We start from the raw sequence: 14,297 nt of genomic DNA on the forward strand, positions 1-14,297 counted from the left end.
CAGTGTGGGAATTTGTGTATGTGTCTAGAAAAGAGCTCTTAGGAGGGGAAGGGTAGAGGCCGCTACTTCATGCATGTGAAGGGATTCCCTCTTTACTTCCAACAGCCTGACTAGAGTTAGCTCTCGATGGAGAGCCATTTCCTTTACTTCTTTGAGGATCTGTTCTCCCTTTTTCTTGATGTCCTGCACCCATTCCTTAACGGCCTTTGCGGTATCCCGGATTCCTTCAAATTCAGTTGTGGTCCTTTGTGCTAATGCCATTGGGGGAATATGGGATTCAGAGGGGTTGTGTAGTGGCCGTAGGAGCTTATCGATGTATCCCTCGGCTTGTTCAGCACGGGCCCGATACATATCCTTTTCAGCCGTGATTTCCTCGAGCTGTCTGAGTATGTTCTGCACTGAGTCCTTGAATTCCTCCTTTTCTTGCTCTTTTGTAGCTCGTCCGATGGGGACAGTCGTAATGCTATAATCTGCCAGTGTTATTTGATCTGCTGGCTTGTTTACGGGCGGGGTAGCAATATGAAGAGTGCGGTTCCTTTGCTCATCCTTGGTTATCCTAGAGTATGTTCTTGGTTTCTTCTTCCCTTTTGCTTTTGCTTGATCCATTCGCGAGAAGATGTCCTCTAGATTGATGGGCACCTTGGTGGCGGCCCTGCGCTGAGCTCTAGCGATCAGCCACTCTTGAGGCACTGTCTGGGTTGAGGATAGGGTTAAGTTAGCACCTTGTTCCCCCATGCTTTCAACTGGCTGATCACAAATTAACAGCTGTCCCGCCATCGGAGGGGTGGAAGAAGGAGGAAGCTCCTTGTTTGCATCTGAGTTCTCCCCTATCTCACTGAATAATTGTCTGACATCTTCCTGTGATGGTGGCTCCTTGGTTCCCTCGAGCTCATGGATCTCGTCTGTTCTTTGTTCCCCTTCGACAGTTGAGTCGTCCTTGGCTGCATGGAGGAGTAGCAATTCGTGGCGGCTCTGCTGGGTAGGTTCATGCACTTCGATCCCCTGGGTGGATGGGATTTCTCCTTCCTCTATTTGGTCACCCGGTTTAGTCGGATTGGGGCCCTTTTGCTCGGTGTCCGGCATATCCGGAGCAGGAGGATCATTGGCTTGGAATGCCTCTATGTCGCTCTGGGAAGGCGGAGCAGGTATGCAATCCAAATCTATGGCGTCGTCGGACGAACTGGGATCCCTTGAGGATGAAGTGGTCTCTGGCCTTCTTATGGGAATCTTCTCCCTCCTTGTTCTCTTGGATGCCCGAGTCCCTCTGCAAGCCTTAGTTTTCTTCCTTTTCTCTGGTTTTTCAGCTGATGTCCTTTCATCTTCGGAAGACTGAGAGTCGAAACTGCCCATCAGATGGTAAGTAAACTGGACCCTTTCATGGACTAGCCTCTCGATCTGGTGTTGTAACCATTGATTCGTGTATCTTGCCGGGGCTGCCATGACTGCTTCGAAATCCGTGATTGGGTCTTGAGACCAATCAACGCCTGGCAAGAGATGCCTTACTGCTTCGAATTCCCGGACTTGGAGACAGTTCCCCGAGTCTGTGAGCTGATCCGGGACCCGACGGTACTCAAAGAGTCGCATTTGCTGCACACTCAATCTAGAATATTCCCGTCGCCTGACTTCGTAGTCATCGGAGCAATTTTTCCAATAATCTTCAATTGACTCCTTTGCTCTGTAGCGCCTACCGTAAGCTCTCTTTGCCAAATTGTCATGATCAAAACATTTTCTTGGGAAATGTTCCTGTAGGCCATAAGAGGCTAGCTCTGCAAGGGACTCTTCTGCTAGGGTGGGAGTTCTCAATTGGACATCATGGTTGCCTATGATCATTGGAAATGCGAATCCAGCCTGCTTGCTTTCTCGTAATAATATGCCGGCAGGGCGTGATTGTCTTGCCACCTCCATGAGGACTACTTTATCGGTTGGGTACCGTGGAAGTCGAAGGGGGGCACCTTCAAAGCCAGCAATTCGGATGTAGGAGAATCTTGGGAACTGAATAAACCAGGCCCCATACCTCTGCACTAAAATGGTAGCTTGCTCCGAGAGCCTTATGTGTAACCCTCCCTGCATTAGCCTGACTAGGCGCATTGTGAAGGCGTCGTTGACACGTTCGTACTGTCCGACCGCGTAAGCCGGGCTGCTCTTTTCCCTTTGAGCTATATCCTGGTAGTGCAGCTGCGGGTAGCAATCATAAACCTTTACCTGACCAGGCCCATTCCCGATCTCACCTTTCATTATTAATCCTGGCAGTGGCTGATTCTTTGCGAACATATAGACCAAATAGGAGGTCATGGTGAAATACTTCTTTGTCTCAAGCTCAATCAACTGAGCGTGGATGTTATCACTTATGATCTGGGCCCAGTCAAACTTAGACTTTCCGGCAAAGACCTGTTTTGTAAAATAGAACATCCATTCTTCAAAGTAGTTGGACTTAGGAAGTCCCATGACTCGGCTAAGTAAGGTGACCATATCGCCATGTTCATTATGAAAGTCACTTCTGGGGGTCTTTTTCACAATCCTGGTGCTTGAAGGCCTTTTCTCTTTGAACCATTCTTCGTTAATCAATGCCCTGCATTGGGCTGGGTTCATATCATACGCCCCCTGTGCCTCGTCCATTGTTGTAGCTATGGGATTATTTGGAAAGGGGATATCAAATGCATCACCGATAGCCTCAGGGGAGAAGTCGGCAATAGTGATATCTTCCAGAAGCACTAATCTGGACTTTGGCTCGTAATGCCGAGCAGCTTCCACTACTAATTCATAGTTCTGGATTGCTGGAGGAAAACCTGCTGCTTGGGCGATGCCACTTTCCAGCATTTGCCTAGGCCTGCCATATGCATTGGGTGAGAAGACCCGATCCCTGAAATCCTGAATATCAATGTGGCCAAGGTCGGTGTCACCAATGTTATCCCAGATGCTCTGGACCTTTGACTCTCTTAACCCTCCCCTCTGATACTGATACTTCATTCTTTCAACTTTCCGTGGGATGTCTGATTTGGATGCTCGTGAGGTTTCTGCTGCAGCGGGTGTTTTTGATGATTCTGCCGCTGATTTAGGCATTTATCCTGCACAGCCAGACACGGATTACAAGGTGATACGAGAATGACGATGCGGGTTAGATAATAACAGAAGTGTTTCAACAGACCGAGATTAGTTTAAATATCATTCTGGGCTAACAATTTGATTAACTTCAACAGCATCATATTCCTGGAGATTTATGACTAAGCATTCTCACTTTCGAATTTTTTGGATTAATTTTAACAACGGCAAAACATGAGAATTTTGAAAAGAGATGTAGTTTCCGGCCAAACCTCGGGAATGAATCCTAAATTTTGGATGTTCGAATGACGGAGATGCAGACTCTAAGCATTTCAAATTTTGCGTATTTTGCCTATTTGATTCACACATTTTAAACGACCGTACGCGATAAAGCGTACTTACCTGATTGGAGCGAATGATGGGTGATTGCCCGACCTTGTCGCGCGGGGCGAGCGGATGACCCTGCAAAATTTGAATCCCAACGGTTATCCTTCCTGTTTAAATTTTCGCGGTTTGGAAGATGAAAGAGGATTTATCAATTTCACATGGTTCTGTGCTTAGCAACCTGAATTTTAAATGGTTGATGGGAGGATGATGCAGTGTCTTACCTCCTTGTTTTCGGATTTGAGAGTTCTTTCAAATTTTGAATTGTATTCTTTGAATTTTGACAAATTGGAGGTTTTCGGATCTAACCTTCGCGGGTTTGCTCGCCCTGGCCTCCGTGTTACAAACTGTGCCTTCTGCGTTAAAGTTTTGCTTGCTTTTTTGGACTTCGTTTTCTGCGTTAAAGCTTTGCTCGGAGCTTAGGGTCTGGAGAGTTGATCGCACTATGTTTCGCTTTTAAACTTTCACCTTGGAATTTCGGACGCTTAGGGTCTGAAAACGTTTTTTGCCCTATCACTTTGTTGAAGTTCGGACGCGGGGGTCCGAAATGGGTGTATCGCACTCTGTTTTAAAACTTAACTTGCCTTTTGAAGTTCGGACGCGGGGGTCCGAAATGGGTGTATCGCACTCTGTTTTAAAACTTAACTTGCCTTTGTTGAAGTTCGGACGCGGGGGTCCGAAATGGACGTTTTTTAACTTTTAAACTTTCCCTGTTGAAGTTCGGACGCGGGGGTCCGAAGCGGATGTTTTAAACTTTTAAACTTTCCCTTTTGAAGTTCGGACGCGGGGGTCCGAAGTGGGCATTGTTTGCACTGCGTTAAAACTTAACTTCGCCTTTTGAAGTTCGGACGCAGGGGTCCGAAATGGGCGTTGTTAACTTTTAAACTCTCCCTTTTGTCATTTCGGGGCTTAGGGTCCGAAAACGGCATTCGCCCGATGTTTTGGCTTTGCCTTTTGCTTTGTTGAAGTTCGGACGCGGGGGTCCGAAATGCGCGTTGTGTTATGCTTAAAAACCTAACTTTTGCCTTGGTTTAAGTTCGGACGCGGGGGTCCGAAATGGACGTTTTGTTATGTTTTAACTTAACTTTCACTTTTCGGGACCTAGGGTCCGAAAACGGCATTCGCCTTATGTTTTTAAAACTCAACTTTTGGAAATTTCGGACCTGGGGTTCGAAATGCGATTGCCACCTTATGCTTTTAAATTTTGAATTTTCACTCTCGGACGCTTGAATCCAAAAGGGGGAGCGCATAACGTTTCCTTTTTACCTCAACTTGACTTTCGCCAAGTTCGGACCTGGGGTCCGAAAAGGAGATGCATCATGTTAAACTTTGAAATTTTGGAACAAACTTTCGGTATTTACGCCCGAAAGCCAGATCAGTCAAGAGGACTCATTGGTTCATTATTCCAACGTCGACAGCTTACGAACTGATCACGAACTCGCTCGAGGAGACACGAGAAACTCTGCTTCGATTCTCGGGATGACGATCAAAAAACTCAAAACCGGAAAGGGGGACCCTGTCGGCGACAGGGGGCGTGTGCAACGCACAACACATGGGTTAAAGCTGCCAACTTCTATAAGGCAAACCAGGGCCCTTGGATGCAGTCCATCTTGGCCATTAATTCAAATTGTAAAATCTATAAAAGGCAGAGGCCTTTCTTTTGTAAAGGGTTATGTTTTTAGGCAGTTAGATTGTTAGATTTCAGTTAGGATAGGTTAGAGTTTTGTAGAAGGTTAAATTTTAGTAGTAGCATAGAAATGCTGCAGAAATTGTTGTAATAGGCAGCTAGAATCAATATAATGGACATTGATTTGGTGTTTATCGTCTTGGTTTTAGTCTGTTTGCATGGTTTCCTTCAGCAGTTTAGATAGATCTTTTTGGTATTATGGTATTTGATGGATTCAGGCTCATACCATTGAGGATATGCTGATTGCGTATCCTTGTGTATGGTTAGCCTGAGCCTTTAAAATCGTGCTTAGTTCAATTGCAGGTGTTTGTCTAAGCTGTGCCAAAATTGGGTGCTTAGCCATGCACCTACAGTCTGAAAATCTTCCAAGTCCCCTTGAAGATTGCACTGTTCCTGCGAGGTTGTGAGTTATTCTGGCCAAGCAGGGATTGGTTATGTTGAATCCGTCTACCCGCATACCAGTCTTGTTAATTTTAGGTTTCCTAAACCCTTCTCCTTTGCTTTTATTTCCCAGTTCAAGAATCAGATGCAGACCATCTTGTTGCAAAACGTAAGGCCCCTTGTGCTCCCAACAAAACACATCGACCGTTGAGTTATCCCGCAGTCATGACCTGACATTTGGAACCTTGAGGTTGTCCCCTTTGATCAACTAAAACAACATTAGGGATTCCTTACACAAGAGAGGATAGGATACTCAACAAGAACATTCTATTTTGCATTGGCCGGATAGAGTTGTAGCGATACGCGACTTTAGACACGTCAACACATCCCTCCACCCATTAGATAAAACACTGCAGCATTTGTTTTTCCAAATCTGTATTGTTCCTCCATTAGGGCCACTCAATTCGTAACTGCTTGGGGCCTTGAATCTCATATTTTCCATGGTCAATGCAGTACCCAACTCCTTCCAATAATGACTCAAAGCAACATTAAAGGGAATATTATTGTAGCACCAAAATTTGGCACATGCCAACTTCACCTCATGATGCAATTTTCTATTCCACACAGTACGTTCCAATGAAGGTTGTACACTAGGAGTGTTAAGAGGAAGAAAAGGATTAGAACTATGGCTGCCCAAACTGCCTAATCCTTGTATTCATGGCCCAATGGAAGAAGAGACCCCCATATCTCCACTAGTGTTTGACCTCGTAGAATTATGAAATGTAGATGAGGTTCCCATTGCCTCTGTTGTCCTCTTCTTCATTGCTTTTTTCACTCAAATGCTAAAAGGAGAATCCTTGCCTCATTTTGAACCTTAATAGTTGCTTCAGTACATTGCGCAATATCTTGGCAAGGGACTCATGCAAGGTGATATATCAAACAATTTATGCCTCCTCTCATATCTTTAGTGCAATGGCTGCAAATAACCATTCCATTTTTTGGACCTTTTGTACCATGTTTTCAGCAAGGATCCTTAGGCTTGCCACCTTTCTTACTTGTTATGGATGCCATATTGTTTTCAAAAAATGGAAATAATGCTTGCCCAAAAAGAAACCATAGAAAACAAGAATTAATTAGCTGGAATAGGATAAAATGATACTAGTGACATGGCTGAACAGGGTTGTTTCTATAAGGGTTACATCAATTTTATTTTGGTAACTTTTAATTTTCATGAAGCGAAATCTTTGTACAGTTCTTTGGAATCCAAATTCACTGTACAGTCTTTATAACGGAATTCATGCATCCATAAATATATCTTTTATAATATCTCTGCAGTTCAAATTAACTCTTCAGGGCAGTTAATGTATTAGGAAATCCCTTTTATGATATCCCCGAGTTTCCAATGAAAAACATGAGTGATTGCTCTGTGCTCACCGGGTAGAGGTCAAATACTTATAAATGAGCAATGCCAAGGTTTTGTGAAAGTTTAATTCTTCAATAAAAATTCAAAGCCTTAGCATGATTTTTGGTGTTTATCCATTTTTTTTTGTATACAATGATCAAAAGTTCCTCAACAGTTTTGGAATTAGACAGGAAAGGTGATCGCCACATCCATTTCATTTTGTATACAATGATCAAAAGTTCCTCAACAGGTTTGGAATTAGACAGTAGAGGCATGATCACTACATTTACAAAGGCATAACAACATACACATGTGAAATGGCAGTTATTGATGAAATTTTACAACTTTATTTATAAAATTATTTAAATTTTATGGTGTTGAAGACTTTTAAATTTATAATAGCAGTCCTTGTGGAGGTTTGGAATTTTAGAAGTTTAAAATGTATAATAGCAGTCCCTGTGGAAGTTTGGAAGTTCAAAATTTTACAACATTCTTAAAAAATGGCTATTATAAATTTAAACGTGTAGATGCCAGTACCTGTGGAAGTTTTAAACAAGTTAGTGACGTTGAAATGGAATGATCTATAAACCCACAAAAATGGACAATGGAGGTCTGGTCATAGTCAAAGTGTGCCCTAAGCAAAGAACAACCTGACAAAATATCCCAGCAGCAGTGTAAAATTGTCTGAAATTACATGAAGAAGGGTTTGTGTGAAAGAGGGTTCCGTCTATCATAAATACAAGGTGATAAATAAAAAAATTGTGCCTCCATTTTATACCCAATGTTGGATGATATTTTCCCTTGGTGCAAGTTGGCATTTTTTCTGATTTTATTGCGGGTTTTTAAAAATATACTGCTGTGATTTTTTGCAGAAACTCATTGCTGAGTTATTCCTGTGATTACTCACTGGCAGGAATTATTGGCGAGTACATGGGAGGAGTCATTTTTTCTGATTTTATTGTGAGATTTTGAAAATATATTGCCAGGATTTCTCGCAGAACTCCTCAGCGAGTTATTCCTGTGATTGCTCACTTGTGGGAATTATTGGCAAGTACTTGTGAGTCATGCGAGTACTTTCCAATTCTTTTAAACTGCGTCTCCAACCATAAGGTTTGGTTGGCAGATGGTCCTATTTGCACAACACATGGAAATTGGGAAATCTGTTGTTTAGTTTCTTTACCAAAAAATGCCATTATTTTTCTTACATGTCATTTGGTTGTAGGTCAAAATTGGTAACCTATATTACCAGGTTCTGGAGGAATCTTGGTTGAAACTGAACTGGTCCAAACTGGGTTCTGATCCTGGTCCAGGCCAAATCCAGAGGCTTGGGGGCAACACCCTGGGCAAACCAAGAGAGAAACTGCCTGCCTGGGACTCCAACAAATAAGATTTTAATAAAAAAGCTTTAAAGAAAGAAGAAGAAAAACTAACCCTTTCTAACAGCTTTCCCTAGTCTCAAATGAGGATTAGGGGCATGAAGCTGGTACACAGCATCATTTACGTGGTGCTGCTTATCCTTCCAACAAACCAGCTGATGACATTGATGCTCTTGATGAAGAGCAATATCATGATTTCTATTGAATTTACAAGTGTAGATGCACTATATAAACCATTTTGTTTTATCTTTGATGTTTGACAATTTATATTTGAACTATTAATAATCAGCCGAAGCCAGCTGTTACTGAACCCTGAGGAAAGAAATCAGTGTAGTGCTGAACCCAGAGTTGAACCCAAACTGAACAGGCAACATAGCTGATAACTAATGAGTAAAATGAAAACAGGAAAAGATTCAACTGAAACCTACAATAGCAAATTTTGTTTTCTTTGTGATTTAAGTTTTTGTTTGGAATTTACTGTATTAATTTTCTTTTAGAACCTATTAATGATAACAAGCACAATAAGGGTTAGTTTAAACAAAAGAAGATTTTGCAAGCCACATCAATTTATTTATACATGTGACACCTTTCTCATATATTATGGCATTTTCTCCAGGGTCCAGCACGTGCTTTGCTGGCAGATCTTTCAGGTGAATTTATGTTCATAACCAGGCTTTAGATGATCGAATGAACATCTTAATACTGTACTTAAGCTTCTTACATTTTATAGATATGCAGCACTGTTTATGGAGTTACCTTTTTGTTATATAGAATCTGGTAAACATTTGGATCCTTTACAATGTTGAAACAGGTTCAGAGCAGAGGAACTTCTCAAATGCTATATATACTTCATGGTTGGCATTTGGAAATATATTAGGGTTTTCAGCTGGTGCAAGCGGACAGTGGCATAGGTAATGCTTTACCTCTTTAGACCATTACATTCAAAATTACGAATTGTTCATCTTCATCTGAAAAATATATTTATGAACATCTTGCAGATGGTTCCCATTTCTTACTACCAAAGCATGTTGTGAGGCTTGTGGCAATTTGAAAGCAGCCTTTATGGTTGCAGTGGTGAGCTTTTACCTAATCTGATTATTTATTTGTTTTGTAGTTTTGAATTTTGACAAGTATCCGTAGCTCGCAGTCACCCTATATGGGTTAAAGAGGGCAATCAGTGCATTTACAGTTTTTTTCCTGAACATGTTCTATTGAAGGTGCTAAGGATCACATATTATATGGTCTTATTTAAATCGTGGGCTGTATTACTAAAATTAATCTTGAAATCATTGTATGTGCACATGTTATTTTGAAAGCAAATAAGTATCCTATCACTTGTTTACTTGCAACTTTATCACCTTATACTGCTAATAAGTAGGGCTAAAATGATAAAGCTCCTCTCATGTAAAAGATTTTCAATATATTTGGCGTTGCTTGGCCCATTGAAGTTTTCAAGTATAATATATTAATAAAATGAACATATTCATCTCTTCTTCATAATTCCATGCTCAATGATCGAAATCCCATTTTCTTGTTGGTCCAGATTGTGTGGTGATCTTTTCTCTTGTCAAAGATTTTTTCTCTGGTGGATGTACATAGTAGTCAATCATGTATCATGTTTTGTTTTATTGGTATTGCTGGCATTCTAAATAGAGTTTAAAGCACGGAGTACAGAAATAGCTGGTTGCATTTTTCTCCAAGCCTAGTGAATTATTGCAGGCTTTATTGGTGGAGTTTCTTTGTAACATTTGCACATCATATCATGGATTGGCCATTATAGCAATCATTTGATGATTTGATAAGCTATAAGACACTATTTGAATATGATTTAAACTAAGTTGCCAGTTCTGGTATGTGGTGGGAGTTTTGGTATGTTGATATTGCAATTTTTTTCTTGGGTATGGTACATGTGGGTAGAACTGTATATTATATGTATGTATGGATCGATGCCTGCGTGCATGTATGCTTGTAGGTATGCATGGATGCATGCATGCATGTATGCTGGTATGTATGCATGCATGTATGTATGTATGGATGCATGCATGCTAAGTCACCATGTTCGAATTCGAATTCGATTTTGGAAACCATAAAATTCGGATGAAGTTCGGCAAGGGCAAAAAATTCGGAAAAAAAATTCGGATGAAGTTCGCCTTATAGAAATTTATTTTTTTAAAATATAAATAATATATTCACAAAAAGATAAAAATAATTTAAAATTGTTAAATAGATTTAGATTTGTTCACACAAAAACATATAAAACTAGTGTAAAATAAAAAATTAATTTAATACCACATACAAAACATATATTATATATTTAATGAGCAAAACCAACATAAAAATTAAATTCATTATTTATAAATTAAATAATATTAAATGTTAAATATATATAATATTATATTTATAATTAAAAATATTAAAATCCAGATAATATTTTAAACATATAATATTATACTAATAAAATAAAAATATTTAACTTTAAATATAGTTATATTAATTATATTTTTTAATTACAAATGTTGTTATGCTAATAAATTAGAAATATTTAACTTTAAATATAATTATATTATTTATAAAAATTGAATCCTAATAAATTCATAAATTAATAATAATTAATAATTATAAAACTATCTACAATGTAAAGTTTGTGACATAAATTAATAATAATTATAAAACTATCTGAATGTAAAGTTTGTGAAGACTTAATCACTTGATGCGAATCGTTTCAGAACCCAATTGACACCCATCGTTTCAAAATCCTTAGAAATGTCTGCCGCCATGTTTCTGCTGCTTACATATTCAAAATGCCCCTATGCTGGTCGAAGCAAATCTCAGGAATAAATGCAAGGAAGGCCATTGAAAACCCAGATGAAGGCGGAGCCCTAGAAAGGCGGAAAAATCCTCTTGAACTCTTAAGAAGCCCCCAAAAATGCCTATAGTAAACATTTTCCTCAAATATATTTTATTAAATATGCTATGCTATTTAACCCAAACGAATTTGAAGCGAATTTGAACGATTTTTTAGCAATTGTTTGAAGTTCGCCGAATTTCGAATTTCATGGGTGAAATTCAGTGAATGGGGTGACTTAGCATGCATGTATGTGGTTATGTATGTATGGATGTATGCATGCATGCATGCTTGTATGAATGCATGCATATATGTATGTGTGTATGTAATGTATTCATGCATGCATGAATGGGTGTATGCATAGTTGAACTACTTGCGACTCGGCTCAACTCGCCAAGCCCCTGAGAAAAAAACTCGGGAAAAACTCGGGAAAAACTCGGGAAAAACTCGGCGAAAAACTCGGCAATGTAAAAACACGCTTAATTTTAATAAAAAATGCATTTTTTTTGCAAAATTTAATGAGATGATGCATCCAATGAGTCAATAAATGATAACACAAAAGAAACAAGCTGATTCTAGATATATTTAGATGCAAAGTGTCTACAAAATCGCATCCTCATGAGGAATGCTGATGGCTGGAAGCAAAATAGTAAATAGTTTTTGTAAAACCAAAAGTAAATACATCATTACAAATTACAATTACAACTTCCTCTTCCCAGCTCTAGCTAGAACTATTTACTATTCCTCTTCCTCTTCCTAGTGGAGATCTTCCGAGTTCTGAGGGTGAGAAAAAGAGGGGTAGAGAGATAGGTCTAGATCTTGGTGGAGATCTACAAACGCGCAATATTTGAAATTTCATCATTCATACTGATAGTTTCAAACTTTCAACTCTAAAATGTATAATACCAAGATTTCTTCAATGCTAATTATGTTGTTATATGGAGCCTAATCAGACTCGGAGGCTAAATTTTCCCTACTTCCATCAACATAGTTTCCCCCTATATTTTTCGACGGGGGTTTGGGGGCAGCGCCCCCAAGTTGGGGTCAAGGGGCATTGCCAAAAATACTTTTATTATTTTATAAAGGTGTCGGGTGTTATAAAGTATAAGAAAGGAAAAAGACATATTGAAATGCCACTTATACTTAAATGTTATATTTCATGTGTATATTCTGATGAAGAGAATGAAACTGACCTTAAAAAACAAAAAATGATAATTTTTTAACATGTTTGGGCCTCTTTTTTTAGTCTAGCCGAGTTTTTTAAAGAAACTCGCTGAGTTTTTGCGAGTTTTTGCTGCGAGTTAAAGTCATAAAAACTCGCAGAGCTCAAAAAATCGGTGAGTTTTTGAAACTCACCGAGTACTCTACGAGTGTGCCATCTATGGATGTATGTATGTGATGTATGCATGTATGTCTATATGCATGCATGTGGATGTATGCATACATGCTTGCATGTATGTATTTTACTTGTATGCATGTATGTATTCATGCATGCATGTATTTAATGTATATTTGTATGTATGTATGAAAGTAATGTATGGACGTATGTATCCATGTATCCATGTATTGTATGTATTTATGTATGTATGCAATTTAAAAAGAAAATGCAAAATTGCAAAAACATTTGATATTTTTATAATAAAAATGACATTTGATCTTTGATATAAATGTCAATTTTTGTCTGTACTCCTAGACACCCACATTGTAATCAAGTTTTTTGTGTGACAAGAGATCCCAATAACTAGTGGGTGTTGGGAGTGGAGAGCTCAATGGGGTTGAGGGGTAGCAACCCTCATGGGGTTTTGGGGGTAATGCTCAGGTAGTGGATTTGAGAGGTAGCGTTCCTTGTGTTGACTTGGTGGTCAGCACCTCCTTCGGGGTTCGTGACATGGCTTAACCGCTTGCCGTAGATCTGGGTAAGTTCGATGTTTGTGACGTTCATTGACAACTCGAGCTTTTGGCGCAACGGCAAACATACCAACAATTGGTATTGGAGCCTTGGGTCATGGGTTTGAATCTTTGGAGGTCTCCTTCATTCTGTCGGAGTGGAACCCTCAGTCGGTGCTGAGGGGGAGATTGTTGCCTTAATGGTTAGCACCTCCTTCAAGGTTCGCGACATGGCTTAACTGCCTCCCGTGGATCTGGGTAAGTTTGGTGTTTGTGACATTCGTTGACAGCTCGAGCTTTTGGCGCAACAGCAAACATACCAACACCTTGTGGGGGTTTGGGGGCAACATCCCCAATGAGGTTGAGGAGCAATGCCCCTTATGGGGATCTTGGGGCTATGCTCCTAGTAGGGTTGAGTAGTAGTGCTCCTCATAGGGGTTTGTGGCCAACTCACTTTGTGTGGTCCAAGGGTAGTGCCCTTGGTGCATTCCTTATTGCAATAAAGGGTAGGGTTGAGGGGTAGAGCCCCCATCACCAAGACCAAGTAAAGGGCTTTGAAACCACACAAACCTTCATTGCGCACACCATTTTCACAATTTTATCACTTAATGGCAAAATTAGGTATTTTATTTTACAAAAATTATTTTCCTTTAATTTTTGGTTTGGGTGGCCCTTGGTCCCCTGGTTCTCCTAGAAGTGACCTAGATATGCCCAAGCAACCCAAGGTGCTTGGATGAGACCCTGGACATACCTGAACTGTTTCCGATGCAAGACCAATACCAAGACCCCTTTAGTACGGGACCCCCAAGGTGTGTACCCAGTAACTTAGGATTTTTTAAAAAATTTTCTAATTGGTTCGTTGTTTTTATCACACACAGACATTCTGTCTCAATCTCTCTCCAATTTTGCAATTGGGGGAAAATATATGCTCAACATTTTTGGTGCTTTGTTTCAGAGTTTAGTTTGATATAGTAATAGGGATACCTAGTTTTTGTGAGAGTAACTGAAACATGCCCATTCCCCCAATGCCTAGGGTATATGAGGTACATTGTTGATGACCATGGTGTTCAGTAAGACCTAAAGAAGATCTGAGTGATTAAAGAACAGTGAACACCAAGAAAGCTCACTGACCCTGGCAGCTGCCAACATAAGAAAATTTCTAAAGGAGATTCGTATTTGGTTTTCTAAGTTCTTACATTTCATGGTCCTTGAATTACCAAGGCAATATTCAGCTGATCACTGCACATCAGCAAGACTTAAATGCATCCAAATGCAAAATTGGTACTTGCCTTGTCA

At 39.9% G+C, this 14,297-nt stretch overlaps 1 protein-coding gene across 3 annotated transcripts in view; it reads left to right on the forward strand.

Annotated features, from left to right (window-relative positions):
- LOC131029035 (sucrose transport protein SUT4) overlaps positions 1 to 14,297 on the forward strand; it is a 139,618-nt gene that overhangs the window by 74,849 nt on the left and 50,472 nt on the right. For all 3 annotated transcript variants that reach the window (XM_057959427.2, XM_059213711.1, XM_057959426.2), the window contains exons 6-8: positions 8,886 to 8,919; positions 9,081 to 9,180; positions 9,268 to 9,343. In XM_057959427.2, coding sequence (XP_057815410.2) covers positions 8,886 to 8,919; positions 9,081 to 9,180; positions 9,268 to 9,343 — 210 coding nt within the window. The remainder of the gene's footprint in view (positions 1 to 8,885; positions 8,920 to 9,080; positions 9,181 to 9,267; positions 9,344 to 14,297) is intronic.

The sequence above is a fragment of the Cryptomeria japonica genome, chromosome 10 (genome assembly GCF_030272615.1).
Source record: "Cryptomeria japonica chromosome 10, Sugi_1.0, whole genome shotgun sequence".
NCBI classification, from domain to species: Eukaryota; Viridiplantae; Streptophyta; class Pinopsida; order Cupressales; family Cupressaceae; genus Cryptomeria; species Cryptomeria japonica.